This window comes from Eurypyga helias, unplaced genomic scaffold (assembly GCF_000690775.1).
Source record: "Eurypyga helias isolate BGI_N326 unplaced genomic scaffold, ASM69077v1 scaffold33204, whole genome shotgun sequence".
Classification (NCBI taxonomy): domain Eukaryota; kingdom Metazoa; phylum Chordata; class Aves; order Eurypygiformes; family Eurypygidae; genus Eurypyga; species Eurypyga helias.
Genome location: NW_010248816.1, coordinates 22,693 through 43,295, shown reverse-complemented (window position 1 = coordinate 43,295; position 20,603 = coordinate 22,693). Strand labels below are relative to the sequence as shown.

General features: G+C 39.2%; 1 protein-coding gene across 1 annotated transcript in view; it reads left to right on the top strand.

Moving 5' to 3' along the window:
- Window positions 1-13,144: 13,144 nt before the first annotated feature.
- Window positions 13,145-20,603, top strand: part of LOC104509300 (cyclin-dependent kinase 19) — a gene marked incomplete at both ends in the record, with an annotated part of 30,144 nt that continues 22,685 nt past the window's right edge. The window contains 2 exons of the mRNA XM_010151189.1: window positions 13,145-13,202; window positions 14,898-15,029. Coding sequence (XP_010149491.1) covers window positions 13,145-13,202; window positions 14,898-15,029 — 190 coding nt within the window. The remainder of the gene's footprint in view (window positions 13,203-14,897; window positions 15,030-20,603) is intronic.

The following is a 20,603-nucleotide window of genomic DNA, read 5'->3' as shown; positions in this document are numbered from 1 at the left end:
CTGGCAGTGGGCCCTGGCAGCCCAGAAAGCCAACCATGTCCTGGGCTGTATCAGAAGTGTGGCCAGCAGGTCGAGGGAAAGGATTCTCCCCCTCTCCTGTGCTCTTTTGAGACCCCACGTCGATTACTGCATCCAGCTGTGGAGCCCTCAACATCAGAAGGATATAGACCAGTTGGAGCGAGTCCAAAGGAGGCCACAAAGATGCTCAGAGGGCTGGAGCACCTCTGCTATGGGGACAGGCTGAGAGAGTTGGGCTTGTTCAGCCTGGAGTCGAGGGAAAGGATTCTCCCCCTCTCCTGTGCTCTTTTGAGACCCCACGTCGATTACTGCATCCAGCTGTGGAGCCCTCAACATCAGAAGGATATAGACCAGTTGGAGCGAGTCCAAAGGAGGCCACAAAGATGCTCAGAGGGCTGGAGCACCTCTGCTATGGGGACAGGCTGAGAGAGTTGGGCTTGTTCAGCCTGGAGAAGAGAAGGCTCCGGGGAGACCTTATTGCAGCCTTCCAGTACCTGAAGGGGCTGCAAGGAAGCTGGGGGGGACTTTTTACAAGGGCCTGCAGTGACAGGACAAGGGGTAACAGGTGTAAATTGAAAGTGGGGAGGTTTAGATTACATATCAGGAAGAAATTCTTCACAGAGAGGGTGGGGAGGCACTGGAACAGGTTGCCCAGAGAAGCTGTGGATGCCCCATCCCTGGAAGTGTTCCAGGCCAGGCTGGATGAGGCTTTGAGCAACCTGGTCTAGTGGAAGGTGTCCCTGCCCATGGCAGGGGGGTTGGAACTGGATGGTCTTTAAGGTCCCTTCCAACCCAAACCGTTCTGTGATTCTATGAAATGCCATGTTGTAGCATACATTACACTAAATATTGTAAAGTTTATTGTGAGTGCAAGTTTTAATATCAAGTTGAAACCCTCTATCTGCCTGAGGGCATATTTTTACCAGGGGTATTCTGTGGTAAACAAGAGATACCTTTATTCCTTCATGAAAAGGAGCAAGTTGCTTAGTGCTTACTGCAAGATACCACACGATAAGAGTGTGCCCATGGCACTTTTCTTCATGTTAGTGGAGGTACTGACAACTCATACTTTTCACTTAGCTCAATTAATTTGTTCATTTAGCTGCATAAATTTCTAGGGCTACTCCATCTGTGTTACTCTGCACATGAGAATGCCTGTACTAATACTAAGAACGTAACCATGACTGTTCGCCGGATGTATGTATAGACCATTTTTGAGTGGGATCTCACACCTCATTTATGCTCTTGAGAAGTACTAAGCCTGCTGCGTTTGGTTACTCAAGCAAACATACAAGGAGTCAGGCATTTCCCACTAGCACCTAGTGCCGTGTGAGCAGTTTGTGGCCAGGGTGATTAGGTTCAAGAGTAGGAAGATTGAACTCTTGTGAAATTTGTACCCTGACACACTATCTCCTTGCTAGTAAGGGATTTGTACATGGGAAGGAGGGAGCAGTGTTCACAGCTCTAAAGTGTTAGTGGTGTAGAGTTACACATCTTCCTTTGCCTCAGGATCTGCAGAATCTGTGTTTTAGAATTTCAGAGGTACTGGTTTGAAATGAACAGCTTCAAAGTATTCTGCAGAAAGAAATACCCTTCTGGATAAAGGAACTGGGTGGGGGGATGACCCAACCGAAAACCAAACAACCCAAAACTTGTTCTGAGAAGAAAAAAAAAAAAAACAACACAACCTGAAACCTGAAGAAGCAGAGGGAAAAACACTGCTTGTGGCCAAAATGACAGGGTACACTAACAGCAGTTTCAGCCTTTGCTTCCAGCTTGTTTTAGGCTGTGGCTGGTGATTCTAAACCAGGAATTACAAATCCCATTCTACAAAGTGAAACTGGTTTATGTTTAAAAAGGCTATTTCCAATCAATATTTATCAAGCTGTCTAAATACTGTGGTTCTGAGAAACAAAAATATTTCTCTTTTCCAAGACAAGGAAACTTAAATGTCTTGGGCTATACATACAGCAGCTAAGTAAGTGGGATAAATATTTGAGACTCTTAAAAGATAATTTGTGGTCTCCATAACTTTTTGATTAGCTTATTAAATCTTAACTTTAAATAGTTTTTCTTTTCTTGAACCAAGTTCAAGTTTTCAGTCTCTGTATTCTGAGCCAGTATTTCCCCCCATTGCTCATACACCTTTCCCAGCCACCACCGATGTGCAGACTACGCTTTCCTTGGTCTCTGTGCCTTGCTTCTGCCAGCTCCATTGTTTTACGTGTTGGTCTTTGCTTGCAAGAGCCTCTCTGGTTACTGTTCTCCAAGTTCTCGCCCTCCTTGACACGAAACCCCTGAGCCCCATCTGGGCAGCTGCTTTTTTTTCCTACACAACATGCACCCCTCTATGTTTGCTCCTGTGCCCTTTTGCTGTACTGGCCTCTCGGACTCAAGCGTTCCAAAGCAGGACCCCTTTGTTCAGTACTTTACCTATTGTGCCCTTTGGTACAAGAAGGGTAGTATAAATAAACAATAAAATACTTGAATTGGATCATTGTGTAGGCAGTGTTCACTCATGCTTGGAATTCTGCATCTGCAGCTTTCTGTTGTTTATGGTTGTTAACGAGAGTACATTCTGGATTGAAATGGTTTATGTTTGTTCCTGCCTGGCCTGTTAGAAAATTATTTTAAATTGGTGGAAAATATGCTTAAGCACATGTGACCTTTAATTTATCTGAAGAATTGTCTTGATGAGAAGGTTTGAACTTGTTTTGTGATGTCGATAATTCTGAATTAGTGTTGATCTAAGCGTTACGTCTTCAGTTTGTCAGTCAGATCTAGACTGTATAGACCTTTCTTGTCTGACTTCAGTGAAGATTGGAGCTGATAGTACAGAAAGAATACTATAAAAATTTGAATACCAGCTGAACATTAGGCTCCTTTCCTTAGTATTTGCTGATAAAAAGAACAGAAAGGGAATATGCCGTATTCTAAATTTTACAGAGGGTGTATACACACTCTGTGATACATTAAAAAATGTTTCTCAGTACAAAGTATTATAAAATCTTCATTAATGTAAACACATCCAGATGTGCTACTTAATATCTCTTAATCTCATTTGTGTGTGGGAGTGTGTAAAACTGGCAGGTAATGAATAAATCTTTCAGGCTTCAGAAAACAAGTAGAAATATTGTAATTTATGAGTCTAAACATAAACTTTGTTACCTTTGCCTAACTTTCTTCTACATGAAAATAGCCTAAAAAGAGGATCATCATATCATGTTGGTCTCCTACTAACTTTGTCATGTTGAAGTCTAATGCTGAATACTGGTAGGGCAGTGTATCCAAAAATGTTTTGCTGTGTCTCCTGCTAGGTTCACGCCTCATAAAACGTCATTAGTGCCTTTTAATCCAAAGGAGCAGTTGTAGCCCCAGCCATGACGGAGCACCTTGAGCACGAGAGCAGGCTGTTGGCGCAGGGGCAGAGCACACCAGCTGCCCAGGAGCCCTGCTTTAAGGGGCATGGTTGCGGAGCCGTGGGCTGCGTCATGCAGGACAGCTCTTGAGGTGGTGTGGGATTCTGCTCTCCTATCAACTCCAGTTAATGTTGTGGAACAGTTGTGCTTCTGAATTAATAGTGGAAGTGAAATCAAACGTTTCCAACCACAGTTGTAGCATGCCCTAGGCAGACCATGCTTACAGGTTACTTCAAAAACTCCATAGCTACTTGTTCAGATGGACACACCTTGAGACAAGCTCCGAGGGGAAATCAGGAGTCAATTTTTTCCAACTTTGTATAAGATTGGGTCTGAAATACAACTGTTGCTGAAGAACCTGGCCATTGGTGCTCAGCTCCTTAAAAATCAGAGCCTGAATGGCCCTGAGGATCCACCAGAAATCAGGAAAATGAGAAGTGAGGGTAGGAGCTTCAGCATGAACTGACTGAGAGAGAAGATGTAATCTGGGTCCTGGGGTGTACAGGATGATGGTGATAAAATAGGGAGGGTTTATGGTAGGATGAATTTTAACTGGTGTGATATGCTTAACTTTGCAATGACCATGTCTGCTGAGGAGTGGTACTTTGTCCATCTGCTTTGTGGTCCACAGTTACTTTTTCCACTGTAAGCCCGGTGAGGCTGTGCTGCCTCAACTGATGTATTAGTAAGTTGTCTAGGACATGGTAACTAGACGGTGAGCCTGAGACCTTATGCTCCAATGGACTGTTAAATCCCGATTAGTATTGCTTTAGGTGTCAAGGCTTGTATTACAGTGATAAAATTTCTTCCGGAATCCTGAGAACTGATCTGCTGGACAAACCGTGATGAGAAGGGGGCATGTAACTTAGCCGAGCAAATCCTGGAAGCTGAGAGCTTGCTTCAAGAAGATACTCAGAGAAAGACCATACAAAGATTGGGATAACATTGTAAATTGCTGATATGTATGATTTCTGCACAAAGGAGAAGTTGATGCCATAGTGTAACAGGCGTTTAAATCGGTCACATAGGTAAGGGTCAGACTTTTTTAGTGTTTAGACTCAACATGAAAGAAGGAGGGGAGAAGAGATGTGTTCTCACCTGTTTTTTTTCCTTGAGACTATGAGCATTGAAGAACAGCGTATATGAAAAGTGGATAAAAATGTAGCTTGATGCTACTAAACAATATATGTAATAAATTCACAAGCTAATTCAACTATATGAAATATTGTTAGTCATAAACCTTTGACTGTTAGAATCCTGTAAAACTTAATGTATGTGTTGCTTTTCTAATCATGCCAAAAATGTATACCCTGAAAAAGCAGTGCATTCCATAGTTCTGAGTCCCTTCAGCTATATTTCCATGTCCATGTGCAGACAAGAAGGAACTCTTAAGATGCACTCAACGTGGAAGTAACCTCTCTAGGTAACCATGCTACATTTTTCTTACTCCTTTCCCCTTTTGAAATTTCCATTAAGGGACTTAGAATTAGGTAGCTTTCAAATCTCAGCTTTCCAAGCAGAAACTGGTTTGTAATTAAAATGGGTTACCCGTACAGCCATTCGTTTGGTACTGTATTATTTATTGCAGTCGCAGTCAGAAGAAGCTTTGTTAATTCTTTGACTCTACCAGAGTCTCAGGGGAATGGAGGTATTGGAGTTTTACCGCCAAAGATAGTTTGTGAAAGGCAATTAACAAAATGTTTTATGACAGTGTCAGCAGCCTCACTTCCAGTCATTTGTCGTTCGATTGGAGAGAAGCTTCATCCTCCTGTCTTAATAACCCTACTGAACCGAGAGGAATAGTCAGAATATTGGATGAAACAAATACCAGGATTTGGCAATGGTGCTGCAGCTGAATTACCAGATATAGCAATTATGGTATCTAATTTTCACACTGCTTTAACAGAAACAAAGTAATGCAAATAGGCAGAGTCGCAACAGCAGGAACATCATCTCATTTTCCCTTCTTCTCAAATTCTAGTCCTAAGCTTAGTAGTTGTAGGCTTTCCTAGTGGTAGTGTTCTGTCAGACTTAGTCTCTCAGCTTTTGCCTTTAAAAAGGTGAAGAAAGTAGTAGTGTTTGTAATGTTTCACACATGCAAATGTCTTCTCTGTTTATTTGCCTTTGGGTAGTTCTTTTGCGTAAAGATCACGTGTGAAGAATACCTAATAAGGACTTGACGGCAGAGTTGCATGGTCTTGGCTTGACTGCAGCGTGTTGGGGCATTCAGGGTGTCTCTTGAAGCCCAAACAGAAGAGGAGTTTGACTGTGCTTTAGGGAATGAAATTTATTCCTCCGTGTCCTGTTTGCAATATATTAAAAAGCAGAACATTCTTCCGAATGATTTCTGAGGAGAGTCTTGCTTCTGTTCCCATGCACGCTAGGCCTGCACATCGGCACTGCTGAGAAATGGGGTAGCAGAAGTTGAGCAATCCATCTCGTCCCGTGCTATGCTTGCTGCTCCCGAAGAGCCCATACAAGCTGTAAAGACGAGGCTCTAGATGATTGCTGCGTAGCTTTGTCGGAATTCTGCTGGAGTGTGTACTATCATGTGTTGAAAATCCCAGGGACAATGTGAATTCAGTGTATTATTTAAACATTTGCTTTATGACCTTTTATTTTTCATTGATAACTTATGATAATCTTTTTCTCTGTGTTTTCATCTTCCCCTTTCTTTGTCCTCCTCAAGGCTGCGTGTAACATTTCAAGTTCAAATATGCTATTGCAGCACTAGCACCAGCAGAATGCTTCGGATAATGTTGCATAGCAACATAAAATTGAATTTGTGTAAAATATTTTGGCATTCTTCTAATGCGAGGGGGTTTTAATTCTTTTTCACTTGAACTGCATTGTCACTGATTGGGGTGAAACCACTGGTACACTAGTGCATTGTGAAGATTGCTACAATAGAAGCCAGTGCCTGGCATCCAGAGTTGTCTGCAGTTTTCATTTTTGTCTTTCAGTAATTTAATGCTCTGTCAGCTGTAAAAAAACTGAAAGAAATGGTGTGTGAAAAGAAAATTGTTTCATTTCTGAACTTTTATGTATTCTCTTGTTGGGATTACTCTTATTTGGTATTCCCCTTGTGTTTGCAGTCTTATTTTCCAGAGACATAACTGCAAGTGTTATCCGTTGATTAACCAGAGTTTGGTGAACGGTCTTCCTCTGTTTCAAGAATGATCAAATACCTTCAATTTATAAATTAAATATATTATCTAGCAATTGCCTAAGAAACAATTGTTTCAAACTGATTTTGAAGCAGAGCATTCTTACAAGGGATGTGGATGTTTTGGCCATTTTGGGGGAGTGCCTGGGTAGGGCTGAGGGGAGTGAATTTGAAGAATATCAGCTGAGGTACTACATCCTTAATTACCTCTCAAGGCAACATCCAATCTGTGAAAAATGAAGCAAAACAGAGAAATTAATACTGTACCTGGCCACTGATTTAATTATCGTAAGGATGGTTGTATATAAGAGTAACTGAAGGTGTTGTAGCAACTTGAATAGAATGTGCTAGGTGGTTTGTCTATACCTGGTTATATGTGATGTATAATCACATAAATTTTATGTGATATAATCCAGGTTGGATGAGGCTTCGAGCAATCTGGTCTAGTGGAAGGTGTCCCTGCCCATGGCAGGGGGGTTGGAACTAGATGGTCTTTAAGGTCCCTTCCAACCCAAACTGTTCTTCAGTTTCTATGATAGGGTTAAAATGAAGGCGGGGGGGGAAAAATGGTCTGTCTTTCCCAGGGTAAAATACGTTTGTAGTGAGTGTGTTCCAGAGCCTGGACTTCTAGGCTGACTCTGCCGTATCAAACACGCGTTCCCAGCGTTAAACGTATAGCTGTGGGAGTGAGGCAGCGTGACGGAGGTCGCTCCGCGTGCCTTAGCGCCGCTGTGCTCGGCAGCACGCAGCGTTTTCAGTGCGGACTGTAACTGCCTGGTGGGAAGTTCTAGAGAAGATGAAACCATTTCAAGAGGTATACAGAGGAAAGGGCACAGACACATTTCCCCAAGAAACAATTTTTCATCCTGGGAGTGGTCGGGCGTTGCAAGGGGTTGCCCATCAGAAAGGCCGTGGAACCTCCATCCCTGGAGAGTTGCAGCACCCTTGGTTGTAATGCTCAGCAACCTGATGCAGCTTTGAAGTGGGTTCTGTCTTTGAATATGACACTGTTTTGAGCAGGATGGCTCCTGGTTCGAGAACCTCTAGAGGTCCCGTCCAGCTCAAAGCATTGTATGATTTTGCTTGACTCTCCGGAGCGTATCCAGAGCCATGGGCTGGTTTAAATCAGTCTGTAACAAAGTCACTTCTTTGCTCTTTTTGTAGGCTAGATAATCTTAACTTTATTTCAGGGACCTTTTTTTTTTTTAATGTGTGCACTGTAGGCATATTTTTAGTATTTCTGCTTCCTTTTGCTTTCTGTGTATAAGGGAGTTCTGTAAGAATATATAAACATGAAAAGATTTCTTTGATAACTATCTTTGGTATGAAAACTGTGTTTCCCCTCTTAACATGTAATGGATACAGACAAGGAATGTGTTTAACCAAAATCTTTATCGGAGGCATTCCAAAGAAATATTTCAGATATCTCTGTACAGTTTGTTGCTACTTCTAACTCCTTACCATCAGTTCCAGACCTTGAGTTAAATTCTATACTTCTAGTTGCTATTAGAGTTTCTGGTATCTGGAAGTAATGATTATTTTGACAGTATCAGTTTGGCAGCTATGAAATATATAAGTCTTAATGTAATCTGACACTGTGGTTTATGATGGAATATCCAGTTCCCATCTTTCAGAATTATGGTATTAGAGGTCTTTTCCTCTCAAAAGTGGCACACACTTCCATGTCTTTATCAGTTCTGTATATGTTTCATTTTAAATTATTTTTATGAAAAGCAAGAGTGGAGATAAAAATAGTTACCATGTCTGTATTATTTCATATGAATGAATATGTTTATATGCATTAAATGTAGTTTCCTACATGCTACAACTACATTTGAAAATGTGGGGTTTTTTTGTTGTTGTCACTGATGTTCCTCTGATGATTATCAAGTACATTTTCAAATTTAAGGATGACAATCTGGTGTTACTTCTCTGTAAAATTTTACATGTCTGCATTTGTATTTTCAGTTTTATTGCAAAAACTATTGGACTCTTGTTTTGGGTTTTTAGTGGGGTTTTTTTTTGTTTTGTTTTGTTTTTTCCTTAATTTAGCTATAAAAGTCATCTTTGATACTCTCTGCTTCCTGTGTTGTCATATATTTACTTAATGTATCTGCCTCTGTTTTTTAGTTCCTTTCTGGATGCAAACAAGTTTTTATTTCATTTGAATGATGTGCTATTTCAAAGTATTTTGCATTCCTTGTGATTTTACTTCCTTTTTAGATCATGTGCTGTAGTAATCAGCTTTATTTTTGGCATTGCTACTTGGTAGTATCTCTAGAAACGTTATTGATTTGAGTTAAATAGTAAACATATTGATGAGATTTGTTAATGATACTGGTTTGCAAGGTCAAACATTTTAACGGAGTAGACAAATAGTAAAAGAAAATTGTATGTATTTACAGATCTGTGTGAAAAAGTAATGAAGTAGGGTTTTTTGTAAAGTTAAGGATAACAGCTAAAAAAACCAAATTGAAAGTGATGCTGTCTAATCAGAGCAGTGATTCTGAGTTTACAGTATGTAAGGCTTGTAAAGATGTGACAATATCTTACTCGGTATGGTATACTTTTGTCTAGTGCTTCAGTATCAGAAGAATGTTGACCAAACGGTTTTCTAAAAAAGGAGGGAGAAGTGATGATAACAAATTTTCTCTATGTTTTTCAGTATATAAAGTAACATGAATGGAAGTAATAATGATTCGGAGGCTTGCCGTGCATAGTCAAATCTTTTTAGAACCATTTCTTTTCTAAATCCTGCATTAATTAGGTCAGTTGTCATCAAAAGCCTTAGTGCCAGCATGCCAATCATTGATCTGAAAACAGTGTCTGGATTTGAGTAGCAGTGACTTAGGACAGGAAAGTGCCTACATTTCCTTATGGGTGAGACGAACAAAAGCTTCATTTGCAAATTTCTATGAACAGTCTGCAGCTCCCTCTTAATCTTGAACATAGTGTCTCAGTGTTTTTTTGAGCAGTGCCTGCGGAGTGGGATACTCATCTAATTTAGGATCTTTGTCATTTGTAGAGTGGTGTGCTAAAAGCTAAGACGGAATCACCACTACTCTTTCTTGGCTTGTGAATTGGAAGCATATCTATGTATCAACACTGCGCTGTTTACAATTGCCTTTTTAAAGAATTGAGACTTGAAAAGACCTCATCACAAGCCAGTTTCTTTAATTGTGGGGAGAGCTTTCATCTAAGAGACTTGCAATATCTTTTACAATAGAAGCCCCTTAATTTCAGATTATTATTTGGCCAGCGATACATTCCAAAAGGGAAACAGATTTGTTTGGATATAAACAATAAAGAATGGTGTATGGAAAGTGGTATGTCCCTATGGACGTTTTCTCACAGGAATGTAATTCTGCACCAGATCTCTGAAGAATTGTGTCACCACTGTACTTGAGGAGATAGCAACAATAACCCTTAAAACTAAAGTATTGCCATCTATTGTTAGGCTGTTGTTCCTGTTTTGACCTGTTATGCTCTTTCAGAAACATAGATGGTTCTTTTCCTTCAGCTTTGCTTCTAATCTACTATCTAAATATTTAAATAAGGAGCATATTGATTAAGATAACATGAACGTCCATGAGTCCCATTCATGATACTTCTATTATTTATGAAAACATACTTGCTATCCCAACATTTTCATTTCTCTCCCACCAAGATCTGTTAATTGCTTTATTCCCATTTTCCAACTGATGTAGAAAAGTAAATATATTATCCATGCTTATTACTTGGAAAGAACCCATTAAATTATTGCCATCTGCATCCCTTTTTTTAGATATTTTAGGTTTTTGCTCTAGTTGTTTGTTGCTGTTGACCTTGCTCTTTTCGTATGTATTTAGACCGTGAAACCTCATCTGCATTTATCTTCAGGGATTTTTCTGTTCATTTTTATAGCTGATTTTAAATGTGAGACTCCTAACTCTTACTGTTTCTGTGGTTTCTATAGCAACTAGATAGGTGGAGACGCAGCAGCATCGCTTTGATTCCCAGCTGGTGTTTTGTGTTCTCAGCAAAGGGCGAGTTTGAGGAAAATAGAGGGGCTATTATTAATTGGGATGTAACTGGCTCTGAGTGTAGTCTTTGAAGATACCTCACCCTTTACTAAGGATTTAGTTAATGATTTTAAGCTGGTCTTCTCAAACTTCCTTGAATAAAATTCTGTTCTCTTGGAAAGAGGCATGATTTACTCTAAGTATGTATCAGCTTTTGGTCTTTTAGCTGCTTGGGCCTTCATGTTTTCTTCCACCTAAACCCTCATTTTCTTTATCATGTGAACAGCAATAAGATTTGTTTAGGAACTAGACTGGTGCTTATAATTTGCATATAGGCTGAACATACATGAGGTATGGGGCTTTTTAATTTCTCCGATTCCCACTTTTTAGTCTGAGTTTTGCAGCTGTCCAGCAACTATGTTATAGTGGACTGTAATTATATAGTAGTAGACTCTTAAGTGATTATATCTGAGTAAAATGCTTTGATACTTAAAATCTTGCATATCCAGAGATTAGACTAACACGTTCTCCTTTCTCCAAAAAGCAGAAGTTGTTTGCATTCGCTTTAGCAGTCCTTTCACCTCATGATGGAAACATTCATTACCTATTTTTCTGAGGATCTCTCATGCCAATGGCTATACAGTATATTTCTTACAACATAATTCTACTATAGAAAAAAACCCTAACCTAGAAATCAGTGCAATAACTAAATTTTTATCAGCTCTATTCACTTGACAAATAAATGCATTGTATAGTGCCTAAAATCCAATCCTGAGTGTAAAGGTCTGTTGAAGTGGTTTTGATTCATATTCAGCTCTCAATCAAGGTTGTTAGACAGGAGTTTAGGGAAGAATTCCAACAAGGAAGGTGGAATCTTGCTGTCTTCATTGGGAAATTTTATCCGTGTGATTTCTAACAGAGGTAAGATGCAGTGTGAACTTGCATGCTTCCCTTGCTGCCTGGTTTCTGAGTATGAGGGATGGGATTATTCTGTTCTCCAGAATATTCAATTCAGGGTAGTACTGAAATGTAGAACAGGAGTTTGACCAGTTGCCACGACGTGCTGATTCCATTATCATTAAAATATTAGCTAAGAGCAAGCATCATCTTTTAACTTTCCTAGATTTGCTAGTGAGTGTTTACGTAAGATCAATTAAAATAGCTATTGCGTTCTCCAAGAGAAGGGTGCATGTTCCTGCCTGAAGAGTTCCAAAAATATGTTGGAGAATGAGAAGTTAGGGATGGAGTTGAGAATTATCCTGAAATTTAAAAAAGAGGAGTAAATGAGGCAATAGCATCTGGAAAGAAAAGCTGTAGCTGGAGCCAGGGAAGAATCAAAGTCTAGCACTGGGGGTGAGGTGGGAAAGGAGAACAGCTTCTGGGGGGGAAGGAGAAAGGATAGGTGAAGTGGTGGGTTTTTTTTGGCTTGGTGGGGTTTTTCAAAAAGGCTAGGGATTTGCAATTTTGAGCCAAATTAGTAACGCTAGTTTGAGTGTCTCATTTCAGGTAAATAGTGGCAGACGTTAGTAACTGAGAAATAAGGTGAAATTCGGATGTTGGCTTTCTGGACATCTCTTTCAGATTCTTGAACAAATCCCGCTTAAACTGACCTCTTCAGGCATTAGGGTTTTCAAATATAATAAATGTTTGGCTAAACCTTCCAAAAATTCTGCTTTGAAACTGTTGTTATGCATCTCTTCATTGAAATCACTCGATGTTTTCAATCTTGTTTACTGTTTTACAGCTGTTAACACAATAGGGGAAAAGCTTCCAAGGAATGACTATTGATGTCTGAGGGAACCTAGATCCTAATTGCAGAACAATTGCTGTGATGTCATGTGCAGATTTCATATGGTGTTCACAAGGCTGGTTGCAAACAACTGCAGATTGCACAAAATTACTCTAAAGGTCTTGTTCTACTTGTAAAGCTGCTGTCTGCACTCTCAAAAGCTTGTGGATGTAGCTGTCTGACTATACTCCTGTTTTACGTGAATTCTTGTAGCATGAAATCAGCTTACTTTGTGGGAAAAAAATGCTTTTGCCAATGGGATTTTAATCATTCATACACTAAAAACAAGCACAGCTCTAAAAATATACCTATATATGATGGTAACAAAGCCAACTCTCTTCTATACATTTGCCTGCCAAGATTTGGCATCATTTTCAGTAAGTTATACGAGCAAAAATAGTTCTCGCCGCCAGATTATTGATGTTCGGCATAAATGTTAGCCTGGTACAAAGTTTTTACGTAGAAGAAAATCTTGCCAATGAACGTGATCATTCTGGTAAAAATGGAAATGCAAATTTAATTAAGGATTGCACTGTGAAATGTCAAAGTACTTTACTATTTTTCTAATTGTAAAATTGGTAACTAGGAATAAAAACTAAATGTCAGCAAAACATGAAGGTATGGTGATTTTTCACTTTTAAGGGTATTTATAGAAATGTTTTAATTATAAAATAACTGTACATATTTTTATTATTCTTGAAGATAATCATCGAAGGCTGGTCAACTAAATCTTCTGCTTTTTGTTTTCCAGAAACCAGCAAACATTCTGGTAATGGGTGAAGGTCCTGAAAGAGGAAGAGTCAAAATAGGTAAACATTTTGAGAAAATTTCATTGCTGTGCTATTACTTAAAAAATTGTATCTTCAGTGTAGGATACTAACACATCTTCGTTACTCTGAGTGTATGTATGCACAACATCTAGTTCAATTTTGAATCTCATTCGCTGAGTTTATAAGCTTAAGAGATTCCAAACATATTATTAGATGTTTATAAAGCTTGCCAAGGTCATCTGCTAAGATAAAAGCATCTGTAAAAAACCAGGAAAGTAATAAGCACATAGAACAATGGCTATAGCCAGTGTTCTTTTGACTTCTACTATGATTAGTTAATATGACATCGTTGTTTATAAATTGTATTTGTTTGTAATTACTTTTACATAAATAACATCAATGCACACGTTTGTAGAGGTCCAGAGGTTTGCTACACAAAAGGCTCTTGAGCGTCAAGATGGGAAACACATGTAACCGTGATGGTGTCTATCCAGTATCTAATTACCTGTGCAGATCATAAGCCTCAGTCATGTGGATATAAACTTTTTTTTTTTTTAAATAAAACGTGTGGCAGTCATCAGGAAAGAGAAGTAATATACTGGAACCTCTTTTCTTCTTACCGACTTCTGTTGTATTTGAAAATGTTCAGCTAATCATTTTTGATCCATGTGGTTGTATTAGTATGGGTATCTGCAAGAAAATTATACTTGGCATCTCCTAACTTCGGAAGCAGAAAGATTTAGGTGATGTTGTTAAAAGCTGAGTTTCAGACTTGGATGAAAATGTGTGGTTTTGAATATATACCCAAATTTTGTACTTTCTTGTCTAGTATTTCCTAAGGTTACTTACAAGGTTGTTTCTAGAGTGAATGACAGAACGGTTTGGGTTGGAAGGGACCTTAAAGACCATCTAGTTCCAACCCCCCTGCCATGGGCAGGGCCACCTTCCACTAGACCAGGTTGCTCAAAGCCTCATCCAGCCTGGCCTTGAACACTTCCAGGGATGGGGCATCCACAGCTTCTCTGGGCAACCTGTTCCAGTGCCTCACCACCCTCTTTGGGAAGAATTGCTTTCTGATATCTAATCTCATTCTAGCCGCTTTCAATTTAAACCCCCTGTCCTGTCAATTTGTGAGTTACAGAAGAATCAATACTTACATTTAAAATACACCTCTGTAACAGTGTGCACTCACTGTTTTCATTAATTGCCAGATAAAAACTTCCCTGATTCTGAAGTTTGTTCTTCCAAATCAAGTAGGAGGCATACCTTGAAAGAACAGTGCAAAACAATCTACACTGCAGTTGTTCTGGTTTTGCACTTTGGGTAATTATATAGCAATCACAAGGACCACAGTTTTGTAAACATATATAAAAATAAAAGAAAAAATGCACACTAAAGACCTACTACTATTGACTTTAGTTAAGCAGGTTTCTGTTACAGTTCTAATTAAATAAGCAGGCATCTATGTTATGCAAACTTTCACAATACCATGATGAAAACACTTTAAGTTAAACGTCATCCTTCATAGTCTTACAAATGAAGCAAATGGAATTTAGCCTTAGATAAATATCACCCAGTATTGCTATGAGTAAGTTGTTACTTTCTTAGAAACTTTGATTTGTGAGTTTTAATGGTTTTGAGCTTTTCTTATAATTGCTTTTTGGCAACACTGTTAAATTCTAATTTGTTTTAAAATTATGTTATTTTTGTTCTTTTTTTCCTTCTCCCCTCCAGCTGATATGGGTTTTGCAAGATTGTTCAACTCACCTTTGAAGCCATTGGCAGACTTGGATCCAGTTGTGGTGACATTCTGGTACAGAGCTCCAGAGCTGTTACTTGGAGCCAGGCATTACACAAAGGCCATTGGTAAGTTCCCTTGTAAGAAAGAGATCTACCTTAAAGTTTTGTAAGGGAGGGTAGATTTATAGTTGATATGGCAATCAACTGACCAGCTAGGTTTTTTTCCTGAAGTTGCAGTAGATGGAGTATGGTCGAATCTGTAAAAGATTAATCTAGACTCAAACTTTCTGAGGACTGTGCATTTATTTCTCAATGTGAGTTAAGGTTAATGCTAGACATTTAAAATGTGGTGTTTGTTTTATTTTGTTTGTTAACATTAAAATATTATTTGCATTGGTTTATGTGGTTTTCTGCTTTGGGTTCAGAAATCTTGTAATCTTGTAAACCTTCGAAAGGGAAGGAGCTATGGCTCTTGAAGTGGTGTTCTTCAAGGGTGCTCTTCCTTTGAGGAAGCACCTTCTTGAGGCTCGTCTTGTTCCCCCTTAGAAAGTTCCATTAGCATAATCAGCCCTTGGTGCCTACCTTTTTTAGAGAATAAAAACCTGCAGTTCACAGGAGGTGTCTGCATGTTTTAATTATATATTGAAGAGAACTGCAGAGGAAATGGTGTCCCTCTGTTAATAGGGTTAAATTGTTCCTATGGGTAGAGGGGGCTTTCTTGGCAGTGGCAGCCATTTTCCCTTGTTGAAAGTTTTTGGAGATGCTATTGTGGGCCTTTGTTCAGAGACCTACAAAACACTGCATCTTACTACCATCTCAGACCAGTCACCTGCCGCCTTTGATGTGGACTAGCACTTTATTGCTGTCCTCTCCCATTTAGGATCCTCCAGTGCAGGAGGAACTGAGTTGGGCAAAACACTGCTTTGTTTGTTGATCTTGCCTTGAATGTGCAGGAACCCTTAAGAAGGGCAAAAAGACTTCTGCATAACTCTAGTGAGGATATACAGGGTCAGTCTTGCAGGCAGGTAACATGCATTTCTATGCTTGGACAAAGTTTGTCAACATCAAAAAGCCAAAAAATTGGGGTTTATATGCTAGTGTTCCTTTTCATCTGCTGAAAAGGAAAAACGTTACTGTTCAGATGGCAATGTCTACGTCAGCAAGTAGTGTGACACAATAGAAGTGCAACTGTAAAGCAGAAGGGTACTGAGTACCTAGCATCCACATGATACATGTTTTGGACAAAGGGGAATGCTTCAGGCTTTCTCTGGCCTGGTCCAATGGACTGCTGCTCATTAATGTCTGATGCACACCTTTTGGTTTCATTTCATCCCAAAGGAATTTATTTTGTGTAGTCTGAGAGTACTGTGCAGCGCAAGTTGAAGTGTCATAGGTGTGGACAGTCTGATCCGTTTCAAAAGCAAACTCCTGGTCTGAAGGACTAATTGCAGATCGATTCAATTAGGTAAAAAGGGACCTAAATAGGTGTCTAGTCCATCTTCCTGTTCAAAGCAGGGTCCACTCTGAATTCAGACTGGGCTGTTAAGGTATTTAGCTAGCCAGGTCTTGAAAACCTCTAAGAACAAAGACTCCAGACCCTCTCCAGATGACTTGTTCCAGTGTTAAGTCATCCTCATAGCGAAGAATCTTTTCCTTATACGTATTCAGAACAACTTCTTTCAGTTATGCCTGTAATCTGTCATTCTCTTGTCATATACTGCTGTAAAGAGCTCCACAGGTACTGGGGGCTCACGTCTCCATGGGTACTGTGGGGGCTGCTTATATATTCCTCTTCAGTCTAAGCAACACCATGTCCCTCAGCCTCCTCTCTCAGAGCATGTTCTCCGCCTCTTACCATGCTGGTGGCTCTCCACTGAACTTGCTCCAGATTATCAGTGTCTTGTATTCAAGTCTCCAGAGTGGCCCAAATATGGTCCAACAAGTGCTAAATAAAGGGTAGTAATCACTTTTCTCTATCTACTAGCTATGCTCCTGTTGATACAGCCAGTACATCATATTGATGCTCTTGGTCTTCATCACTACCAGGGTACACTGCTGACTCATGTTTTGCCTGATACTCACCAGAACCCCCACATCCTGTTCTGCAGAGATGATCTCCAGTTTTTCCTGAAGCCCAGGGCCTGTATTCTGCTACTTACCTTCACTACTCTACTGTTTCATTCTTGTTACAGCCAAGGTTGCCATTGATTATCATATCCCCAACCAGTTTTTCCTTCTTCCTGAGAGTAGTAGATCTAACACATGACACATGTAGTATGTGCATGAAGAAATTTACCCCAACATCCTCCAGAAACCTTTGCGAGGTTCCTGAGGTGACCCTGTTTGTGTTCAGTTGGTTCTCCGTGATGCTGCCGAGTCTTTTCACTTCCTCCTGCAGCTCCTTTTGCTGGTGACTTGGTGTCCTAACCAGAGCGTATCTCCTGCTGTGAGGACAGTGTCACCCTGCAGACTGAGTCCTGAGTGGCAGCACCCTCCGTGTAGAGCTCTGTCCTGGTTGAGGCTTCTGATTTCTGAGGGTGTCTTTTCCAGTGGATGCTGGCGATGGAGCCCCGTAGTGCCCCCCTCATAGTTGTGGCACAATCCCATGATGTCTGCAGCAGACACTTTGAGCCTGCTTTGCATCTGGGCTGCTAACTTCTGAAGTCTGTTTGCTGCACCCTGTAGTGGGTGAAAACAGTTACTAAAAGTGTTTAAAGAAAATACCAACAGTATTACCTTAAATGCCTGTAAATCAGATGCTTAAACTGCCTTGTGCTGATTTTGTGAAACACAGATGTGAGTGGACCAGATTATTGAGTGACTGGTGAGCACGGTACTGGGAAGTTACCTTAACTGACAGTTACCTGGTTTTGATAGGTAGCATATAGTTTGAAGATTTATTTGAGTGATATGTACCATTATCTTAGGATATCTCTTTGAAGAATGAATTAGTATAATGCCACTGTTCTTTAATTACGTCATAAATTACTTGGTTCTATCCCAGAGGCATCTGTAGTTTATACTAAAACACAGACAAGGAGTCCCTGTGAAACTTTGGAGGATGATGCTGCTTCAAAGAGTTCTGGTTTTGCTAGTAGTTTATTATTTCTGAGGCTTTTATTTCTTATATCAGACCCACACCAGTGAATCCCCAGGAGGGGTGTGAATGGGTTACGTAGTACCTGGCGTGCAGTGTTGAGTGCTCAGGGCACTCAGAATGGTTTGAGAAGCAAGGTAGAAAATATGGAAATGAAAAGGTGAGATTTGTTGACTGACTGAAGGATTAGAGGAGCATGTGACTGAAAAGAATAAAGGTACATGGAGGTGATCTGTGTGCAGCTTTAAGGCAAAGGGAAGAAATGGGTAACAACATGACAGTGGTGATGTTCATGCAGTTGAGTCCAGGCTTGTGTTTTGCTGCTAGCATTATGTGCACTTAGAAAAAAGCAGTCTTAATGAGCTAAGCACACTAGTGAGAGTTTAACCTGAATGCTAATGTTTTTGGCAAAGGACACAACTCTTACAGCTCTCTTAAATCTCTCTGCAAGAAATACAATTTTAACATGTCTTAATATTAGTAAATCTCAGGAGCCCTGATGTATTGCTTTTAGTACTAACACATAAATTATATAACATTTTCATTTAGCTGCTCTTCAGTTGGAAATAATAATTTAGAGGAAAGGTGATTAGGTATAGCAGTTTATGAAAAAGGAAGAGACAGGTTATTTGGTATAGCTGCTTATTTTCCATAGCTATTTTCTTATGACTTTTATATAATATGTAGTTTTGTCTAATTAGTAAATATCAATAAAATCAGGCTAAAAGCAATACCATGCCAGATTTAGTCTATTCTCTTCCAATTTTGCCATTGTGAGAAATAGTTTGTTTGAATTTACATCAGTTCTCTGCTGCAACCCACTGAATATTGTCCAACAGTTGCTACATAATTCAGATGTTTGCTTAGGTTGTTAATGGCTTAGTCTTTATTTTATTTTAACTGTATTTTCTGTATTGTGTGTCTAATATTCTATTCCTTAGCTTCACATATAATTTTAATTAGCAGTGTATTCATAATATCCTGGATACTGTCTACTATAGCGTCCAATTTGATTTTGTTCTTGTAATAAAGCCTTTAGGTATGCGTGCTTGCATGTGAATAATTCTCATACATGATCAACAAATTGTATTAGAATTTGTCTTTCTTCTTATTTGGGATTTCTCTCTTTTTTTTTTTTTTTTTTTTCTGGACCTGATCTTACTTACGTTTTGTGGGTTTAACTTTGGGGAAAAATTGACTGAATACAGTCTGTTTAGAAAGAGCTGTGCACTACACAAAACAATATTTAAGTACATTCAATTATTTTAGAGGTAGTTTTCATGTGACATTTTCTCCGTTATTTAGTTTGTCCCTTCATACTAAAAAAACATCCTATTTTTCATTTATTTGCTTGCAGAACAAGTAGTCATTCATCAAGTGCTTAACATAATGTTTTAAGGAGATACAGGAGTCAGGAAAATACTGTTGCTGAAAAAGAGCAATAACTTTTGCTTTCTGCAAGTTAAAAGGGTAGTAAAAAGCCCGTGTTAGGGTTTCACGGGGAATAATACTTAGTTTTCTGAACTGTGAATGTTTATAATCTAAGTCCTACTTGTTAATAAGGTTTCCTATATAATCTGCTACCAGAGTTACAAGCAACTAACTTCCCAGGTGAATACAGATTGGAAAAATGGTGTTATAGAAGCCAAAGGTCACTCTCTATTCTGTTACCACAGTATAAATCTATAGTAAATTCATTGTAGCCTGTGAAAGTTGGTCTGCCTTTCCAGCACCGTAATTTAAAAGCAGAATCTGTTTCCATGTGTTCATCAGATCCTAGTACTCTAGCAAAGAAATAAAACGTGCAAATAAAAGTAACTTGAACAAGCTTCAGGTGAAACCAAGTAACTGTGAAAATGTAAAATGCTTGTGATCATGGAAACGTTAATAAAACTACTGAACTTTTAGAAGGTCTCTAGCACAACAGAAGATGCCTTTATGCTCCGAATACTGAAGAAACAAGGTTGAAATAAGTGGCAAGGTACAGTGCAACTTTCATTGATGGGCAAAGAGTTCTGCACTATAATTTTAAGGAAAGTAAAGGAAATGACTGTGGCAAAATGAAGAAAAAGGTAAGCTGGCTTTCAGCTTGAAAGGAGATATTAATCAGGTGGGGTTTTTTTCCCTCAATCTGTGAACATCAAAATACGAAAGAATGCTTTAGGAAGTAAAATGAGTAGTAAGAATTCTTTTTCATCATAGGTTTTTTAAGAAAGCATGTGTCAGTCTCTACTATGATTCATTTTGAGGCATCTTGTAGCATAATACCAAGGAAATTGCATAATGAAGACCTGGGTTTTTATCAAGTTGCAGCATGTATACTTCGCAGTGCTATCAAACAAGAACATGTTCTCTTACCTCTCTTTACCACTTAACTTAATTAAAGAAACAGTACATTTGATAAATGGCATCACGCAGCTTTTCGTATTTTAGATGGTTTGGATTTTATTGGTAAAAGACTTCCTTAGGGTCATCATTCAACCACCCCATAGGTGAGGCTAAAACACTGTCCTGCATCGAAAAATGATGGGATTATTTATTGTGGAAAAATAAATCTGAGAACCTGAGAAATCTCTACTGCTCAGTTACCTTTCGTCACTTGT